This window comes from Sceloporus undulatus, chromosome 9 (assembly GCF_019175285.1).
Source record: "Sceloporus undulatus isolate JIND9_A2432 ecotype Alabama chromosome 9, SceUnd_v1.1, whole genome shotgun sequence".
In the NCBI taxonomy this organism is placed as follows: Eukaryota; Metazoa; Chordata; class Lepidosauria; order Squamata; family Phrynosomatidae; genus Sceloporus; species Sceloporus undulatus.
In genome coordinates this window covers 24,778,461-24,799,335 of record NC_056530.1, presented here as the reverse complement: position 1 = coordinate 24,799,335, position 20,875 = coordinate 24,778,461, and the positions used below count along the sequence as shown (strand labels likewise).

Here is a 20,875-nt window from a genome sequence, read left to right as displayed (position 1 = left end):
GTCCGTTGTGTGACCTTCTGTTCCAGAAGAATCTCCTCGGGGAAATTGGGGGGTTGGGGACATGCCTGGCTTTGCTACCACCGGTGCTGAGGCCACCCTCTCTGGCCCCCACCTCAGTCCACCATCTCTCCCTCGAACCGGCACCCGTGTCCCTGGTCCGTTGCCCACCTGGAGCTGAGGGAGGTTCCGGCCATGCCCCCCGTCCCCTCCCTCCCCAGGAAGGACGGATGGCTCCCCTTGCCTTGTCCTGAGGAAGGAAGGAGGGTCCCTTGTTTCTGCCCGCCTGCCCCTTCACTCCGTCCGTGTCCCACCCTCCGAAACCCACACCAGAAGCCCCTTCTTTTCTTTATATTTGGGGAGGGGTCGGGGTGCAAGGGGTCCCGTGGCGGGGGAGGCGTCGTCCTGTCCTGTCCCATCTCCCCCTTTCCATTTTGGGATCGTGTCGTCGTGTGAATCAACCAAAACAAGGGAAAATTACAAAAAATGATTTAACAAATAAAATAAATTTAAAAAAACAGTGAAAGTGGGACGTTTGTCTTTGTGAGCCACAGTGACCCCACCACCTCCATGCGCACGCATTGCCCTTGCAGTGTGAGAAAGAGCGTGCCCATTTTACAGAAGGAAGTTGATAGACTGAGAACAGTGCAGGATGTGCCAATGGGGAGGAGAAGTTGGGGTGCCTGTGTGGGTTGTACCTCTAAAAGCCCCTCAGACAGTCTATGAGCAGACTAAGAATGGGCACCTTGCCCCCCAAATGCATTAATGTGCTGCAAGAAGGCCCTTTCCTTCCATGTGTTTTTGCAAAGAGAGACCCTTTTGGACAATGGCCCTGCCTGCTCCCTCCCTTTGCAACCAGACATGGCACAGCCCACAATTAGTTCTGCCATAGTTAATTAAATATAAATTAATTCATTTATATTTATAAGTATGAATAATTCATTTGGCTCTGAATTGAGGGACTGTGTATCCCTCCCTCCGCCCAACAGGCGCTTATGCGCTGATGCTCATCTCGGCTGTGGCTCTATGGGCTTGTGGGACTAATTGCCTATTGCTCTTACTAATCTTACTATTACTGCTCAGAGAGAGAGAGCTGTGCTAGTTATTTCGGCATAAAAAACGGGAGGAACCGAGAAGCCCTTTTGAGACTCTGGCTAATTTTAATTGATCTCTAATTGTGGCAGATTGGTTTGGGAGCTGGACTGCGACTCTGGAGACCAGGGTTTGGTTCCCAGTTCAGCCACAGAGTCACACTCTCCCAGCCTTAAGGAAAGGACGTGGCAAACCTCTGAACAAATGCTGCCAAGGAAACCCCAGGATGGGTCCACCGCCTTAAAGTCAAACTAAGTTGGAAAGGACTTGAAGGCATACAGCAACCAAAACTGCTAATAAAGGTGCAGCCGGAGTTCTTCTCCTGCCCTTTCCATCAACCATCATCTCCAAAGTCATCATCACCACCTTTTTCATAGACTGCTCTGGTCCTATTCATGGAGGTTTCATCCAGATGTTTTGCCAGTCCTTTTGGCATGGCTGCCATACAACAACAACCTCCTCTCTTCCTCTCCTTCCTCCTCTTCCTCTACTTCTTCATCTTCCTCTTTTGATCCTCCTTTTCATCTCTCACATTTTCCCTCAGGTAGCCAACTGGAGTTTGGGACCATCCCTGGTTTGCATTCAAATCCATAAGTTATGGTCAAATAATTTGGGATTTGTAATGAACTATCAAGTCCCACAAGTTGAGAACCAGGGCCTTCTGGGGAAAGAAGGCAACTGGTTCCAGTAGCAAGAGGTGCTTCGGGAGCAGCTCCAAATGGATGGACGGAGGACCACCATCCAACTTATGCAAGGGACTTTGCAGACTGGTGGAAAACACGATGGAGGGAGCATTGTTAGCATTGTTATTAGTCTGTGGCTACCCCAGCTAAGCCGCTAGCAAAACATGCACACAGAGAGACACACAGGAACTGTGCTGATTTCTACATTTGCCTGCATCTCCAGCCCGTTCAAGACCGGTTTGCTCACTGATGGAGACACGCACGCAAAGTGCTTGCAAACACACAGACATGTGCAACACCAGCCCACCAAAGCAGCCCTTCTCTCTGGACCTTGAAATGGGGCCCTGCCCCAAGCATAGCTAAAGACAGGCTGCTTTGGATCTGTCACCATGGGTTTGGCCCCGAGAAGGTGACCATGCCAAGCAGCCCCTTGCAAACCCTGCAGCAGACAAGGTTCAGGGCAGGAATGCCTTTTTGGGGAGGGCATGGCTGCAGCGCCTTACCCTGGGATGGCCCTTAGTCCTCTGCCCACCTTGGTCCCTTTTAAGCCTCCCTTGCCACAGACGCATGGCCCTCTCCTCTGCCTCCAAAAGATGCTGCTTGACCCGGCTAATTTAATCAGATTGCTTTTTCCATCTGGCTCCCCTGGGATGGGAGGGGGAGCAGAGGAGGAGGAGGTCATTGCCACGGCAACCGGAGGATGGAGGGAAAGGGGTCGCCATGGCGACAAAGCAGATGAAGTGGATGATGGATGACGGAGGTGGTGTTGGTGTTGGGTGACCCTGGTGCCAAGGTGGCAGGGCAAGGGCTAGCCAGGTTGGCACACACAAAAGGAAAGGCAATGGCCTCTTATGCCCTGCTTGGATCCGGCCACTCCTCACTTTTAGGGCTGGCAGCTTTTTGGGCTATTTATTTGCCTAACCAACACTCCTGTGCCTTTTAACAACCCCATGGGCATGTTTTATGGGCACAGCTCTTGCTGCCATTCTAAGGATGCCATTGGCACCATGCTTATTTTCATGCCCATTTTCCATGGTTAAAAACCAAGCACATTAACCTTAAAAGGTGGCGGGTGCAAATCTCCATTTGCAGCCTTCAAGGGTTTGATTGTTGGACTACGATTCTGGTAGACTAGGGTTTGAATCCCCACTCAGCCTTGGAAATATGACCCTGGGCGAGTCATAGTCTCTCAGCCACAGAGGAAGGCAATGGTGGCAAACATCCTCTGAAGACCGTGTTGGACTAAGACTCTGGGAGATGAAGGAGGTTTGAACCTCTGCTCAGCCATTGGGAACCCACTGGGTCACTTTGGGCAAGTCACACTCTCTCAGCCTCAGAGGAAGACCATGATGGCAAACCCTCTTGGAGCAAAAACGAACGTTGGTACTTACCCATGATGCGTTCATTTCCAGCAGACAAGGGTCCTAGCATCCTGTATTCTGGGATGTATTCTGCCACGAAAACCCCACAAGAGGTTGGCATTAGGGCTGCTGTAAGTAGGAACTGAAGGCACGCAACACCAACAACCACAACTAGTATTTTGAGGTTGTGACGATGGAGATGCCATTTTGTTATCACAGCTTGTTTGTTCCTTTTAAGAAAAGCCAGCTCAGCCGTTTGGCCATCATGGTATCCTTTGGGATTTGTATATTATATATATATTTAATATATATTTTTAAAAATATATTTCCAAGCTGTGAATGTTTGAATCCGTGGAGAAGGAATCTGTGGATGTATATAAGTACGGTTGTCCCTCTATATCCAGAGATTCCTTATCCGTGGATTCAAAAGGCTCTGGGTGGAGCGAGCCATTCTCCGTCTCCGGAGGGCAAACGCAATGGGTCCTTCATTCCCAAATGATGGCTACCAAACGGCCATCTTGGACCAGATTTGTTTTGTGTCAGGAGTGGACTTATTTAGATGACCTTTTAGACAGCGTGCATTTAAACACTCGAAGGACGGACGTTCCAGTTTTAAGGCCTTTAATTTTTCCAGTAAGTTGAGAAAAGAGGCTGTGAATTGAGGGGGTCTGCAATAAACCTTAACAGCTTGGCTGCTGGATAGAAAGCGGAAGAAGGAAAGTTCTTAGCAAGGCATTGCATGAGGCCTTGGACGGGAGACCCCAAAGCGCAAGGGGAGCAGGAACTCGAAGAAGGGGGACATCCTTAGCTATTTGGGGAATGGGGGAGCCTGGAAATGCAAGGAGCATGGAGGTCCCAGGTGGCTTTAAACAAGGGGGGGATTCCCCCAACCCCCAATAAGACCCCCCTCTTGGGGACCTCAAAGGAGAAAATGGCACACAGAAATCAAGGGAAGCAGCAACAGTATGTACAGCATAGATATGGAACAGCAACGCAAAAGAGAGAAGATCTGGCGATCCATTTGGGAACCCAGACGGGGAGGAGGGAGGATTTTGGGAGGGAGGCATGGAAGCGCTTCACACCGGCTCCATCTGCAGCTCATCCGCTTCGTTGGACTCCAACTCATGGAAGGCCGCATGTGAACCAATGACCACCAATGTGGCACCTGCAGAAATGTATTTAGGTCTGTATTTATCCAGACAAGACACTATAATCTCCAGCAGGGATAGAGGAATATACTACAGTGGTACCTCGGGATACGAAATACCCAGGTTACGAAATTTCCGGGATACGAAAAATCCCCATTGGAAATCATTGTTCCGGGTTACGAATGTTTTTCGGGTTACGAAAAAAATTTTTGGTGCTTTTCGGCGCTTTTTCGCACGAAACGCGGCTTTTCCCCATTAGTGCCTATGGCAATTCGGCTTACGAAGGCTTTTCGGGTTACGAAAGCGGCCGCGGAACGAATTAATTTCGTAACCCGAGGGAGCAGTGTATACACTAAACTGTACTATACACAGTATATACTCAACTATAAATCATCCCCAGGGCAGGTTTTGGGGTCAGAATTATAGATTTTGCTCTGACCTGTGGATAAGTTGAGTGTAAAACTTAAGGGCACATAATAAAGGATATAAAGGATGAGACAAAGGAAAACAATGAGAGAACTGGGAGTCAGTGCTTCCAGGAGAGAGGGCTCCTCTTTCTGTAAGAGATAAAATACAGCACTTACATGGACCTATGGATAAAGGGACCCAGGGCTTCTTTGACTAAAATGTCTAGACTTATACATGAGTATATACAGTAGGAGAGAGTATTTAGTACTGCACTATATTATAGTATACTATACATTATAGTACAGTAATATATATATATATATATATGATAGTATACTATACAATTTAGTGTGTGTGTGTACGTATGTGTGGGTATATATATATCTATATCTAGTATATTCCTTGGTCCATTCTGGAGATTATAGCATATACTGAGCCATAATATACTGGAGAGAGAGAAAGAGTATGTGTATATATTGTTTATAAAAATACCCAAAATGTAACTGTACAATAATCAGAACCATTTACAGAAACTTCCAGAATGACCTGTTGTTGGTGCCACAAAAGGGACATACAGTACACAACAGGGTATGTAACTGCAAACATGTTGTATTTATTCAGAAGTGGGATAAATGCAATGCCCAGCAAGAAGGGGGCCAGCGGCTACTCACCCAGGACCCAGAAGACAGCCGACCCGGCTCCGGCCAGCCAGAAGAAGGGGAAGGAGACGCCTCCGGCCAGACCATATTGGTGGGCAGTGCTCAGCTCCCGACCTGGAGGGAGGGCAGAGATCTGGGTGAGGAAGAGCAGAGGAATGGAGACAAAGGCGGAAGCCTTCATTGCCTGATTAAAATGACCATGAGTGGAAAGCCACGTTTCTGCCTGCTTACCTCCGATGAATGTGGGAAAGAATGGCCTTCTGAGGTTTGCAAACTGCTTGGAGGGTCAGAGCCCAGGAAGAGGTTTGCAAAAGACCCAGAGCAGCATTCCTGCTGAAACAGCGCCACCAGGTGGTCTCTCTGGGAAGTACAGACTCCAAAGAGACCAGGCTGAGAGCTGTTGTGCCTTCAAGTGGTTTCTGACTTACGGTGACCCTAGCCTAAGGCAACCCTATCATGGGGTTTTCTTGGCAAGTTTCTTCAGAGGGGGGTTGCCATTGCCATACTCTGAGGCTGAGAGAGTGTGACCTGCACAAAGTCACCCAGTTTCCATGGCCGACCCGGGATGCAAAGTTTGGTCTCCAGGGTCCAAGTCCAACCCTCAAACTGCTCCTATCAGTGTGTAACCCACCTCTTTAGCAAACCAGTGACCAGCAAGGGCCTTCCACTCACCAAAGAGCACCAGCTGGGACTGCTGGGTCTTCAGGTAGATGATGTAACAGGCTCCAAAGAAGACGGCAAGCGCGATCAGGAGGAGCGGAGAAGTGATGCTGCCGAGAGAGAGGCAAGGGCAGGCGGGTGAGAGGCATGACAGTTTGCACATGGTTTCCGTTGTGGGTTTTTCCCCCAGCCATGCTCAGTACCAGGAATGCTGCACTCAGGGTCCAGCATCCACACTGCAGAAATTATCCAGTCTGACCAAAGTTTGGGAATCACTGGTTTAGTGCATGGGAACAAAATGTAGTATACCTCAGTTAATGACATTGATGTGTTCTTCGGCATGACTTCTTCCACCACTTTATCTGCTATGGCTAAATGGTACAGAATGCTGGGATTTGTAGTTGGGTGCAGCACCAGAACTCCCTGACAGAGAAAGCTAAATATCTCACAAACACCAGAACTCCACAGCATGGAGCCATGGCAATTGAAGCCGTGGAAGAAGTCATGCTGAAGAACACATCGATTTCATGGACTGAGGTGTACTGCATTTTGTTCCTATGCACTAAACCAGTCATTCCCAAACTCTAGTCTTCCATGTGTTTTGGACTTCAAGTCCCAGAAGCCCCAGCTGGGCCAACAGTCAGGAATTCTGGGAACTGAAGTCCAAAACATCTGGAAAACTGCATGAAGCCGCTTTGGGTCCTTCATGGCAGGAAAGCAGTATATACTCTGAATAAGTAAAATATAAACATAAATTACGTGATAATGTTTCTGGGCCCCAAATGGGTTTTCTGTCTGGAAGTCTGGGGGGGGGGGGAATCCCTACCTACCCCAATAATAATAATAATAATAATAATAATAATAATAATATACACCCCCAGCCCCCTCACAGGCAATAGACGATGAGGCCGAGGAAGACGAAGACGTAGTTGCTCTGGAAATACTCCACGTTGCGGGCGAGGCGTTTGCAGAGCTCCCCAAAGTTGCGGGGCTTCCCAAAGCGCCGCTGGTCCAGGAAGTTAGCCCAGGGCCGGATGGTGGCCCGGCGCTGGTCCAGCCACTCCTTGGCCGGTCCTTGGGGCAAGAGGGCCGGCAGGTTGATCCTGGAAGAGGGTCATAAAAGGAAATGCGAGCCACAGACTGCAAAGGCCACCCCACCCCACCCCAAAGCCCCCCTGAGGCCCCCTTAAAAGAACCCACTTGTTACAGGGCCCTTGGTTCTTCCCTTCTGGCAGCAATGGACAACTGGTCCAGACTGGACCCAGGATGCCTTGGAGGGCCACCCTCCCATTGCACCAGCCTGAAAAAATGCCTTTTCTGTCCCTTAAAGCCTTCTAGGTGACATGGGGGGGGGGGCAGCTGCCCCCTGAAAGTGACCCCTAAATCACCTCTGGTGCTTTTATATATAGGAAAACTATCTGTTCCCCTCTTGGGGGGGGGGCCCAAATTCACTCAGAGAAGATGGTGAAATTGCCCCCAAACAGTGACATTTTGGGAATACATCTTGATCCCTGAAGACCCCTGGCGACTGCAGAAACAGCCTCCTGGGCCACTGAAGACCTCCAGGCATCCCCACCACGGACCCTCATCCCTTCCTACTTGGTGCCCAGGACGCTTCCTGCCGCCTCCATCTCCGTCGCGGGGTTGAAGAGGTGCTCTGGCCCTGTTTTGCCCGCCATCTTGCTTCAGGCTGCAGAGAAAGAGAGAGATGGGAGAGGAGTGGCACATGGTCCATCTCCAAAGGTGAGAGGCGAGGGCATGCATTTTGCCTTCCAGTCACTTAAGCCAACTTAGGCCCACCCTAAGGAGGCCCTGGCATGGGGTTTCCTTGGCAAGAATGGGGCCTTGCTCTACGGGGCAGGTGCTGGGTTTGCATTGTGGTTTTAATGGGTGCAATTTTATAATGTTTTGATGTGAAGTTTTAATTGTTTAATTGTGACAGCCTTGCATGGGGAGGGGGGGGCAGAAGGAGGAGGGGGGAAAAGAGGGGTTCCATCCTTAAAAGGAAAGGGAAAAGGAAAGGGTCCCTTGGCCTTGGCTGGGTCCAGGCAAGATGCGCCTCAGAGGATGCTCCCCTGAAGCCCTTGATACAGACCATTTAATAATAACAAAAACAATAACAATAATAATATACCTGGAAAAGGGAGGGTGGGGCGGGGGCCTTTGTCCTGGTCAAAGGGCTTCCTTCCCCCAGCCTTAGCCCCACCTGGCAGGTCTGGTCGCCCCTGAGGAAGCCCTCCGCCCCTCATATTTTGGCAGCCTTGCATGGGGAGGGGAGGGGCGGGGAGGCAGAAGGAGGAGGGGAAAAGAGGGTCCCAGCCTTAAAAGGGAAGGGGAAGGGTCAGGGGGCCCCTTGGCTTGGCTTGGTCCAGGCAAGATGCGCCTCCTCCAGGGGATGCTCCCCTGCATCCCTAGTCGCCCTGGCAACCGGACCCTGCGCTCACCTGCCGCCTGCCTTGCAAGAAGGAGCCGCTCCAGCAGCGAAAGCGGCCTGCGTGGCCAGGGGCGGGGCAAGACCGGCCACGTGACCCGGATGCAGGCGTCACAGCCGCGGCGCTCGCTGGGAAACGTAGTCCCGGCGCCCGGGCTTTGCGGCAAAGACGGGTGGACTACAACTCCCAGAAGCCTTTTCAGGCTGAGGGGAGGTACGCTGGGAGTTGAAGTCCAGCCTCATCTCTCTTTCTCAGGCGCCCTCCTGTGGCTTCAAAGCCGGCTCAGATGTTATCCGGCTAAGAGCCATCGCTGCGTGGCTCTCGCGCGCCCCCCTGTGGCTAGAATTGGGAAATAGGGTTGAATGCAGCCGCCGGAGGGCGCCCGAGAGAGTAGCCTTCAACTCCTTCGCCAGAAGCATCATGTTATGTGTGTGTGTGCAATATTACACACACGGTTATGTATACAGTATATAGTTATAATTGTATATAAATACACACATATATGCATATATTATTATATGTGTGTGTGTGTATAAATATATATATATATATATACACACACATATATAATATACAGTTTTATATATATATATATATATACATATAAATTAGATATATACATACAGATATATACATAATAAATACATTATATATGTATGTGTTTTTAATAGGTCTTGGAAGACCCTTCCCATCATCCCCAGAAGGCACAGCATGTGGGGGTTGGAGGACCCTTCCCATCGTCCCCAGACCATGCAGAGGTTGGGGAGGTCTCCCTGCAGCCTGTCTGCACCCTTGGCCCCCTCAAGCCCCTCTCTGGGAACCCCCAGAAGGGCCATGGGCCTGTGGGTGGGTTGGGGGTGATGGGAATTGTAGTCCCAAACTCAGTCGCCATTTAATTTGGATGACTTTTAGTGTTTCACGTTTTAAAAGGCAGTGTTATACTATTGACTTGACGACAAACACAAACACACACACTATATATATATATATATATATATATATAATACACTTCTTCCAAATAAAAATATTAAGATGATGATAGTTTTAATATGACTATATATATATATGCACTATGTGTGTGTGTATATATATATTCCATTTTCATATATACTATATATATATATATATATATATATATGGGTTTCTTATAGCTTTCTCCCTGATTGTACCCAGCTCCAAAAGGCATCTCAACCCGTTCCTCCCATAAACAAAAACTGGGGCAGGTTTGGGAAAGTATATCTATTTTTATTAGGATAGAGCTGTTTGAATGGTGGGATGAACAGAGGCACTAAACAGCTGGGCCTCTTTCCAGGTTTCTTCCTCAAGGGCAGCCAGCTGGTCCTCTTTGCAGGCATGGGGTCCTGGGTTCAAATCCTGTCCTGGTTCTCCCAATACTCCCGAAGCACAGTTTTCTTCCGCCTTTCCTCTCCTGCCTCAAGCCTTGTTGACCAACTCTCGCGACATCTGGCAAAGTCCACAGAGTGGACAACAAGACATGACCACCCAGTCGGAGCAGATGGAGCCCTGGACAGAAAGAGGAGACGCGGGAATTAAAGGGGAATAATGATCAAGGATGGCTGCGGAGTTCAGTGAAACAACTCCTGTGTTGCAAAGAGGAAGAGCCTTATGTCAGTAACTGTAGCATCCCTAACTACCGATCCCATAGTCACAATTCCCCCCCTAAAACTACACGGGACTGGCTATGATTCACCCCTAAATAAATGCACATCCATGCTCCATTTGTAATTGTTGCACCAGAGCGCTCTGACAGAGAAGGCTGAATATCTCACAAAGCAACAGATCCCAGGATTCCTTAGCATGGAGCCGTGGCAGTTAAAACGGTATCAAAGTGCTTTATTTTTGCAGTGAGGAAGCAGACTTAGGGCCCGAACAGACAGGCCAAAATAAAGCTGCTTCAGGTCACTTTGGAGGCATGCTGTTTAAATGACACTCGTATCTTAAAAGGCCAGAAGCTGTGCCAAAGCTGCGCTCCAGTCCTTAGGACTGGAGCATGGCTTTGGCATGGTTTCTCACCTCTTAGGACGCATGTATCATTTAAACAGCATACCTCCAAAGTGACCCGAAGCAGCTTCATTTTGGCCTTCTGTTCAGGCCCTTAATCTGTCTCTCTTTGGATTTTAAGTCACAGCCCCCGACCCCCAGCGCTTCACCTCAATGTGGTTCCTCTCTCGCACGCTGGTCCGGAGGGCGACAAGCGCGCCAGGCAGGTAAGGAAGGCAGCAACACTCGCCTGCCTCCTCCGCCACGCGGCAGGCAAAGATGCAGGGCACGAACGTGGCACAGAGGCCTGCGGGGAAAGAAAAGCATGGCATCGCCATCAGGCTTCTCCCCATCATCATCACCATCCCCAAATTAAATCTCCATGGCCCTCTGGCCTCCCCAAGTAGCCATCTGCGCCCCAATGGCCCTTCCCCAAGTCTCTCCTCGCCTTGAGCGGCCTTTCTAGGATCTGGAAACTTTCAAAAAGTATGACCAGGGCAGTTTTGGGGACAAAATTATGGATCTTGATATATGACCCATGGATAAGTTGAGAGTAAGACTTAGGGACATGTCACAAAGGATCTAAAGGATGAAACAAAGGAAGGCAATGCCAACAAACGTACAAAATTGCAGGAGGCACAAGTGTTTGTGGTCCCTCTGAAGGAAGGATGGACAAAAGAGCAGAGGAGGGTCAGTGCTTCAAGGACAGACTGCACTCTTGACTTTCACTGGGGAAAGGTTTCCTTTTATTAGAGAGGTCAAGTGCAGTACTTAACCCTGACCCACGGATAAGTCGACTCCGATTATTTGGGTCAAAGTGTTTTGACTTAAATGTCTAGACTTACACATGAGAATACACAGTAGATCTCACTGTTCATCATAATAAAAAGGCAATTACTTGTTGAGGAGAGCCAGTTTGGGATAGTAGTTTCAGCGTTAAGACTACGACTTTGGAGGCCAGGGTTTGATTCCCCTCTTGACCATGAAACCCAATGAGTGACCATTGGCAAGTCACATACTCTCAGCCTCAGAGGAGGCAATGGCAAACCTCCTCTGAACATATCCTGCCTAGGAAACCCCAAGATAGGTTCTCCTTACAGCGGGCATAAGTCAGAAATGACTTGAAGGCACACAACAAAACCACTCTCCCCTTTTTTGGGTGAGCTATGATCTCTTTTGCTGGGGGGTCAGTGTCAATGGCCAAACTGCCTGTGACAAAGCCAGTGGCTCAATCGGCAGCAAAGGGACCCCAGGCGGTCACTCACAGGCGCCCATATCGGAGCAGCAGTCGCACAAGTCCGAACTCCAGGCTCCCTGTTGGCTGAAGGTGTAGCTGGTGCCCATGCCTTGCGGCTGGGAATCAATGATCACCTCCGTCTGGTAAGCCATCTTGCGCGCCTGCAAAGAGGAAAGGCATGCTACGTTGTTATTACTATTATGCCAATAAGATAAAACCATGCTACTAAAATAAAATAGAAAGAATATACACTGGGGGCCCTTGGAATCCGCTGGAGTTTGGTTCCAAGACCCTTTGTTGATACCAAAGTCCATGGATGCTCAAGTCCCGTTAAATACAATGGTGCAATAAAATGAACAGCCTGGATGTTGTCTGGACCATTTGTACCAGAACCGAGGTTTGGGTAGTGCATCGTCTGAATGGGTTGCCACCAGAACCAGGCCAGGGAGACACAAGACCCTGAGGAAGCAGGAACCACGCAATGTGGGGATGGTTGGATCCGGTGTAGCCGCCTGAACAGGGAGGGATTGCATGCGCTGGACGGATCTGGAGGGAGCTGCCTTGTGTACACTGTGGGCCTTATCGGTTCTTTCGTCCACATCGGGGTGATAAGTGAACAGAGCCTCCCTTCTAAGCAAGACGGATTGGGCTCGGCTGGGGCTGGGTGCGAAAGCCAGTAAACAACTTACAGTGATGTTTTACTCCCCACAGGACATGACTTCCATGAATAATCTCTCTATAATGATATATCACAGGAGGGGAAGAATATTCAAATATACAGTTGCCCCTCCAAATCCGCGGATTTGAAAATCCAGAGAGGGACAACCGCCATTAATTTCAATGGGGCACGCACCATGGCATGCCCCCCCCACGCACATGCCCCACTCAAACCTATGGAGCTTGAAAATGCACAAGTTCCAAGGAAGCACTGTATGTATATGTATGTGTGTGTGTGTATGTCATGGTTAAAAACACGTTTCTCAGGTGTTGAGAAACCTTCAGGACAAGAATCCTGGAATGATGAGAATCTTTGCCATTCAGGGCTTATTCTACACAAAATTTGCACTCAAAATATTCCATTGTCAGTCCAGTTAATTTCTCTGCACAGTTTTGCCCTTTGCTGCATTTGTTTTTGCTCCTGGCCAAGAGTGAAGCGTGGATCTTGGGTCGGTGGCACCCCTTCATTGCACCATTACTTTCTAGAGTAAGAGTCAAAGACCGAAAGCCTGTGCAACCCATTAAGAGCCGCCTCGATCTCACTGGGAAGACGGGTGGAAATAAATGGTTATTCTACCCCAAACAGCAGAAGGCCACCTTTTCTTCCCCTACAGACGTTTGCATTTTCTGCACAGGAAGCAACGTTTTCCACACGGAAAACATCTCTTGCAGAAAAAGTACTTCCTCCGCAGAAAGCAGCACTTTCTGGACAGAAATGGGGTGGCAGGCGCTTATTTTCATAGATGGAAACCAGGACACTTGCGGCCAAGAAGACAAAACCTAGGAGATGCTGTGGATGTTTTACTTTTGCCTGAACCTTCTGGGAAGGGCAATATTCTGCCTCTTTATCTCTTTTCACATCCTTGGCTTTAATTGAGTGCAAAGTCCTTTTGCATTTTGAACTCAGTTTGCAGCAACTGAAGTAAACTGAGGACAAAAGTGGGAGGAAGAGAGAGAACCCGGGGCATTTTAAAAGCACCTGAGAAAGTGGGATGGCAGGAGATTAATCCAGCAAACTGGGATGGTTGAAGGTTGAAGGCATGGGAAGGATTCTCAAACCACTGAGATTCTCACTTGTCTCCGATTAGGGTTCCCTGGCGTTGGAGAAGCCCCATTTCCCTCCCACTTTGGACATATTCTCCCCAAACCCTCCGTTTGCAGACGGGGCCGAAGGGGGTCCTCTGCAGCCGTGAAAATGCAGCCCTATTCCATTCCCTGCCGATCTCTTCCAGCTAGATTTCATTTCTTTTAATTGCTCTGTTGATAACCTTGTTTCAGGCGATGAGGATTCATGAAGCCACCTGTATCTTGCCAGAGAAACCTCAGGCCAGGCTAAACGGATTAGTGCCACCGGACTTTCTCCCCCACAAAGCCCTGTTGGGATCAATGGGAATTAAGATGCTCCTGAAATCAATCGGCTCAAAAGTCTGATCCTAAAAACAGTTACTCAAAAAGCAAGTCCCATTGATTTCAACGCGGCTGACTTCCAGGCGTATCGGCCTCAGTATCAAACACAACAAGTTGGGGTTTTGTGGGATTGCAGCCCGACTTCTCCATTGGACAGCAGGGACTGCAAATCCCATCGTCCAGCATAGCCAGCACTGGAAGCTACTGGGAGCAGTGGTCCGACACCATTGACACCTTTCCCATCTTGGTTGGCATGAATGCAAATGCCTTGGAAAACTGGCCTTAAAGAAACTGCACAGCACAGAAATTCATTTTTTTAAAAATGCTTGCACCTTAATATACATAAAAACACTCCTTTTTGAGCCAAGTCTCTCTATGGCTTTCATGTGGGGCAGCCAGGAATGGCGCATGAGATAAGGCGGCTCTCTCACATCTAATAATGTCCTTTTGCTATGTGTGGCCTGGAGGCGCATAGGGTGGGGTCTTTAGCCTTTTCGCAGCATGGAAGCGGCCCTTGCGGCTAGAGAGCCTGGAAAAGATACTTTTTTTGGACTACGCCTCTCAGAATCAAGAAGGAAAAACCTCTTGGGAGTCAAACCCAACTTCAGAAAAATTAGAAGGGAGCCACATTTCAATATTTGGTTGGCTATAACTAAAAGGGGTCCAAAAATGAGGACAATGCCCTCCCATAGAAGTTCTGCCGTTCCATGGCATTTCCCTCAGCCCCCAAATGTCTAGCATTGCAGAGAATGAGATACTCAAACTGCTCTCAGCTGGGTGAGAAGAGACCCCAAATGCCACCTTATTCCAGCTCTTCTGCCAATAACTGAGCCTTTGGGGAAACCTATAAGCCACTTAAAAGGGTGGAGGGAGCATGAAAGATAGCTGCCAAGGGGAAAGCGTTCCAAAAACTGGGACTGTCCCTAGAGAGCCAAATTCGATCTCAGGACCTTGGATTCCCCTCCCTTTGAAACAGATGCAAGACTACAATTCCTGTCCAGACACAGTGGATTACAGTTCCCATCCTCCCCAGGCAGTGGATTAAACCATGGAGGAAGGTTTGAGGAAAGCTGAAGAGAGAAGTGTGGAAGCAGAGTCTAAGCAGAAAGATTGAAAAGAAGTGGGCAAGAATATACTAGAGGCACATCTCCAGATCCCTTTAAGCACAGCAGTTCGGAGCGCATTGCGGGACAGTTCAAGGCCGGCTTCTCCCCAAATGGTGCCTCTCCATATCTCCCACAGCAGAGAGCGGAAAGTTTGCTCCTGTGCCAAAGCCAGGCCTCCTTTCTTACCTGTTTGTCCTTTACCTGCAGTAAGGCCAGGTATTGTGTTGGCCAGATGTCTCCAGGTAAAGAAACCAGTCGGGTGGGGTTCTGCCACAGCTTTCCTATGTATATATAGAGAGAGACCTACAAATACACACACACACACTTTGTGCGAAGAAGGGCGGGGAAATTAGTGACCAAGAGAGTAAAAAGGAGGGGTGGCGATAAACACCAAAGTCACTTTTGGTGGGGAAAAGAATTTAAGGTGGAGAAACCATTGTCCAGTCATTGTCACAGAGAGCATGAGGTTGGGTAAAGGGGATGGGAGATGGGCATGATGCGCCTTTTGTCCGTTCAAGGGAATAACTGGACAGAAATCCGCAAGGATGGATTATCAACGATCATTTTGCGCCAAGACTCCAGGCCCTTCGTGGGATCAGGGTTGAGCCAAGGCTGATGGGAGGAAAACAGGGGAGTTCATCAAATGAAGGAGAGTGAGTTTACCTGTGAATATCCTGGAAAAACAGCGTAATTACACAAAACGATTTCGCACGACGTCACACAAAACCCACCTTTAAAGTGGTTGCAAAGAAGCATCAACGCGCATCTTTTTTTACTTTTGGGATTTCAGCGACAATCCATTCTCCTATCACTTTATTTGCGCCATTGCGTGTGATCATCATTCGCACAATTACTCGCCATTTTCTTGGCTTTGTTTGCAGGATGCTTTAAATGCGCTTCAATCTCTCTTTCGTGCCGAAATTAGCCCCAGTGCGATAAACTCCATGGTATGGCATTCCTTCCAACATTTCACAGGCGAAAACTGGGAGACGTCTGGCTAAGCAACATCAGCGGGTGCTTGATATTGCAAAAGGAAATGCGCAAGTTAGGAAAGGCTGTAGCAGTTTGCTTTTGCCTGAGTTCCCTGGGAACTTTGAATTCGGTTTGCAGCAATGGAAGTGAGCTGAGGACGAAAGAGGAAAGTGGGGCATTTTAAAAGCAGCTTCTCCTAGCTTTGTGTTCTTCCTATTAGTACCTTTTGCCTCCTTGGCCACACTCTGAGGCTGGTGTCCCAGCTTTTACCTGCGAAATGTCGAAGGGCATACTGTTCATGATTCCTTCTTTACTGAGCTCCTGTGCCGCTCTGCCAAGGACAGGCCCCGCTTGTGCCGAATGGGGGGCTTATTCCAGACTTAGACCCGATGTCTCCTTCCTGACACCATGATCTGGATTTGCAAATCTCACATCACATTTGCAAGAGCCAGATGCCAGTTGGGGAATGTTTTCGCCTATGCGCACACATGCACACGAACACACACACACACACACAATTCATGACCGCAAGTGTCCTTTCCAACAAAGCAACTTCAAAGGGAGATTGGAACAGGAGGCGAGTTCTTCTTCATCAAAAGGATTCACTTCTATCTCCTTCGACTCATTTTTCTCAAGGCCTGGGAGATGGGCACTATCAGTAAAAGAAAGGTATCAGGCCAGGGATAACAAAGTCCAAAATCCACAATTGGGTAAGAAACCTTGCTTGCCCAACTGAAGGACCAGCCCAAAGGCCACAGAGGTATTGTGACTTCTGGCCAATGCAGCTACGCCACTTTCCTCTTCCTCCTCTTTTAATAACACAATTGCCTGCCATTGGCAGGGCCTTTGGCGTTTCATGTTTCAGGCCTCACTCTTTATCCCCAGACCATGCGTGAATATACTGTGTACATTTGCCCCTCCATATCTGCTTGGGTTAGGGGTGCAAGACCCCTAGGAACATGGGGAAACCGCAAGTAACAAAAATGCCCTGGCTGCAGTTGCGCCCGCTGGCATCACTAAGGTTGGCGTCTCTCTATGCGGTCACTCTTGGTGCCACCTCCGCCACTGACCTCCTCCCATGACGCCACGCCATGCACAACCCTTAGTAATGTTTATTGTATTAGTGATACTTGTGAATCATAATATCTGCATATTGCCAAATGTAAGGCTCATAGTTGTGACATAAGCAACTAGCAAAATTAAAATGATACCTTTAAATTACAACATCATACGCACAGCCTAAATGCATTTATGTTTACATACAGACAGTGCCATGTGCAGAGAGATCTTGCAGCACCTTTGAGACTAACTGAAAGGAAGAAGTTGGCAGCATGAGCTTTCGTTTTGTAGACTTAATGCATCTGAAGAAGTAGACTTAAATCTAGGAAAGCTTCTGCTGCCAACTTCTTTCTTTCAGTGAATCTCAGAGGTGCTGCAAGATCTCTCTATGGAATGATTCTACAGACGAACGCGGCTATATCTTTGAATAGTGCCAAGTGGCTGAAGTGAAAATTTGGTAAAATGTGGTTTTAATGAAATTTCATTTTTAAAAATTAATTTTTTTAAAACAAATTTACCTTTTAAAAACGGGGGCCTTTTTTCTCTTCTTCCTCCTCCCATTCTCACCATCTCTTCAGCATTTTTAAGGGACGCAGGTGAATGACGCAGCCTGCTTCTGCCCAAAGGCAGGTGTCTGAGGAGGACTGGCGTCACCCCCTTTTAGGGGTCACCTGGTGCGGTCCAACACCTCCCCCCTGCGCCCCCAAGTGATGCCCCTGGTTGCATCCTTGATCATCTGGATAACTGGGGACCATGGCAGAATATCTCAGAGCGCCCCCTGCTGGAGGGTGCAGTCGCTTGCAAGGGGACTCCTTTGGAGGCGCCCAAATATTTGCCTCTCTGGCCGGGCTCTTGCTTCTCCGTTGCCAGCGCCTCCTTGGACCTTGGACCCTCCACCCAGAGAAGCCCAAATTGGGTGCAGGGTGTTTGTTTACCCAAGTCCCAAATGACTCAGAAGCCGGTGTTTGCTCTGCCCAGATTTGTATCTGAAACTAAACAGCTGCAAGTTAAGGATCCGTTTTGCAGCCGACTGGAGTCCCTTGAGCTTTTTTAGTTTCTGTAGTGGGTTGGATCCAGACACCTTTGGATTTGGGGTAGTTTCCCTGGAATCAAAGTGATGAAGCACATAGTGGTTTGAGTGTTGGACTACGAGTCTGGAGACAAGGGTTCGAATCCCAGCTTGGCCATGAAATCCAGTGGGTGCCCTTGGTCAATAAGTCACATTCTGTCAGCCTCAGGGGAGGCAATGGCAAACTCCTCTGGGCAAATCTTGCCAAGAAAACCCCATGACAGGTTCACCTTAGGCTTGCCATGACTTGGAAAGGACTTGAAGGCACACAACAATGGGCAACAACTATAAAATATTAGGAGGGCAATTGTCGTTGAGCCCTGCCAGGAATAACAAAGGCTGCAAGCCACTGATCCTGTGTACATTTACTTGGGAGTAAGCTCCACTGAATACATGGAGGGCCCTTCTGTGTGCAAGAGTCTTCATGTATTGAAGGATGTTTGCATGGTTCTGGATAGGAAAAGTCACTTGCAGCCATGCTGCGCAATGAGGTCAGTGTTGTCACAACCTTCCTGTCAATGCTGAACCCCCATCAGCGCCACCTCAAAAACAGTTCCAGTTATCAATAGTATATAATACACACACACACACACACATAAACATATACAGTAGGCCCTCCACATTCATTAGGGTTAGGGACTCTAGACCCCAATGAAACTGGGGGGGCAGAATCCAACCTGCAAATATAAAAACCATTTTTCCACCCAAGGAAACACTTCTCTAGGCATTTATAGGTCCTCCAATGCAACTCTAAGATCAATATTTGCCAGGCGTTGTCCGCAGACTTGCACTGGAGGACCTACAGATGCCTAAAGAAGTGTTCTCTCTAGGAATATCTAGGTCAGTGATGGGAAACCTTTTAAGGACCGAATGCCCAAACTTAAAGGTGCTCTGCCAGCGGGTGTTAAGAGGGGCAGAACTTCCAGAGGGAAAACGGGACTTCCAGTGCGCGCCTGTTCCTCCTCTTCCTCCGCCCTTCCACCTCTCCGTATGCCCTCCAAAATGGCTTTGTGTGCCAGAGAGGACATGTGTACCATAGGTGCACCACCTTAGATCTAGGTCCTCCATCGTGATTTCAGCAGGCATTACCCATAGAGTTGAGCTGGAGGACCTAAAGATGCCTAGAGAGAACATATTAATCAAATCCGTGAACAATCAAAAATGCAAAAGTCAAAGCCACAAATGTGTGGAGGGCTGACTGTGTGTGTGTGTGTGTGTGGATAGATAGATGATAGATAGATAGATAGATAGATAGATAGATAGATAGATAGATAGATAGATAGATAGATATGCCTATTCCAGAAGAAGCAAGAGCCTGCAGAGTCGGAAGTCCTGGACCATCGGCAGATCGGAGCTGGTGTCGGGAGGGATGGGGAGGCGGTTGTGGTGGCGGTGGGCACCCGGCTGTCAGGCTGTCAGGGATGCAAAAGGAGATAAATGGATAGCTGGGCTGGCTATGAATAAGTGGACTGCCTCCCCTCCTTTGCGGGGACCAGGGCCTCGGAAGAGGAGGAGAGGCGCGCATCCCTGCTCCCCCGCCGCTGCTGCGCACGCATACTCCCCATGGGCCTCGGAGGAGGAGGAGGACGAGGGGGGCACTCGGAGCCTCTTTGACAAGGGAAGAAGAATGGCAAATGAAATGAACATTGAAAACTCTGACAGAGGGGACAGGGACCGCCGCTTGAACCCGCCGCTCGGTTGCGGCCAGCTCCGTGTTTGCATTCATCAGCTCTGCATTTGCCATTCTCCCTTCCATTTCTGAAACCTGACCTAGGCCTCTCTTTTCCTTTACATGAATCCAGGGAGGGGAAAAAGGAGAGAGAGAGAGAGAGAAATGCATCTCTATATATCTTCATATCATCCTCACGCCAATCCTTAGGGGCTGGATTAATCCTTAGGCTCAGGACTCTCCGGAGAAACGCTATGATTTAATCCCCAAATGGGGTTTTAGTTACAGCCAGGCCATTCTCTCCAATGGGAAATGTATGCCCAGCCTATCGCCTTCCCAAGAAAAGAAGGGTCCCGCGGCTTAATTGATTTAATCCTGGCTCCAATTTCAACAACAGCCTGCTGTGTGAATATTTTCCTCAGCTTTTCTTTAACCTGGAAGGATGGAAGGATGGTGAGAGGAGCAACTCCCATTTGGACTGGAATCTTGGCCCAATTAAAACTTTGGCACGGATAGGGATAGGAACTGTTTCGGATACGAAAACCAGGATGCGAGTGGCCAAGAAACATCAGAGTCCAGCCAAGATGACAAAAGTTATTCATGAGGATGAACAGACAAGCGGCAAAAGGCTGCAGCAGTTTGCTTTTGGCTGAGCCTCTTGGGAAGGGAAAGATTTCACTTCTCCTGTTGTTCTGCTTTTCCAGCTGCTTCCTTCTCACACTTTCCACCTTTGTCTTCAGCCGATTTCAATGGCTGCAAAGTAGTGCAAAAGGAGTGTTTGTATTTGGTTAACTCACCGACGGAAGAAGAGAGAAGAGAGCATACTCTTCCCTTCCCAAAACCAAACTTCTGCAGCCTCTCTTTGCTTGCAACTTTGGCCACCTTGACCATGTTCTGATGCCGCTTGGCCACAGGCATTCCTTAGGGTTTTCGCCTGCAAAACGTTGGAGGGTTTGAAATACTGTACCTCATTTGGGGAGCAAGGAGAAGAAGGGCCAAAGGCCAAAATCTGTTGCTTTAGAGAAGATTGCAATGAAAAAAGAAAAACAGATGGAGTGGCTGTGTTGAAGGATGTGAAGTTGTGAGGGAAGGAAAAGGAGGGCCACAATGTGTCGCTGCAAAAGATCTGGAGGTTTGTGCGGCTGCTGCATTTGCCTAGGCCCACCTTTGTGGGTCTGAACGTCGACAGATATGTGTG

General features: G+C 48.7%; 2 protein-coding genes across 5 annotated transcripts; both read right to left on the bottom strand.

Moving 5' to 3' along the window:
* Positions 1–3,737: 3,737 nt before the first annotated feature.
* Positions 3,738–8,588, bottom strand: RABAC1 (Rab acceptor 1). The gene is made up of 6 exons (XM_042440906.1): positions 8,453–8,588; positions 7,608–7,698; positions 6,899–7,111; positions 6,021–6,118; positions 5,361–5,462; positions 3,738–4,298 (listed from the first exon to the last, which is right to left on the bottom strand). Exons 2-6 carry the CDS (start codon positions 7,685–7,687, stop codon positions 4,210–4,212), a joined length of 582 nt encoding a protein of 193 aa, XP_042296840.1. The 5' UTR covers positions 7,688–7,698; positions 8,453–8,588; the 3' UTR covers positions 3,738–4,209.
* A 1,076-nt stretch (positions 8,589–9,664) lies between these two features.
* LOC121915065 (cornifelin homolog) lies at positions 9,665–17,611 on the bottom strand. 4 transcript variants are annotated; one of them, XM_042438901.1, is made up of 4 exons: positions 17,458–17,611; positions 11,707–11,839; positions 10,612–10,748; positions 9,665–9,964 (listed from the first exon to the last, which is right to left on the bottom strand). In XM_042438901.1, the coding sequence occupies exons 2-4, from the start codon at positions 11,828–11,830 to the stop codon at positions 9,875–9,877; spliced, it is 351 nt and encodes a 116-aa protein (XP_042294835.1). In that variant the 5' UTR covers positions 11,831–11,839; positions 17,458–17,611; the 3' UTR covers positions 9,665–9,874. The 4 variants fall into 4 exon arrangements, with proteins under 4 accessions (XP_042294835.1, XP_042294836.1, XP_042294834.1 ...); XM_042438902.1 differs by lacking the exon at positions 17,458–17,611 and adding an exon at positions 15,640–15,758; XM_042438900.1 differs by lacking the exon at positions 17,458–17,611 and adding an exon at positions 15,110–15,254.
* Positions 17,612–20,875: the final 3,264 nt, after the last annotated feature.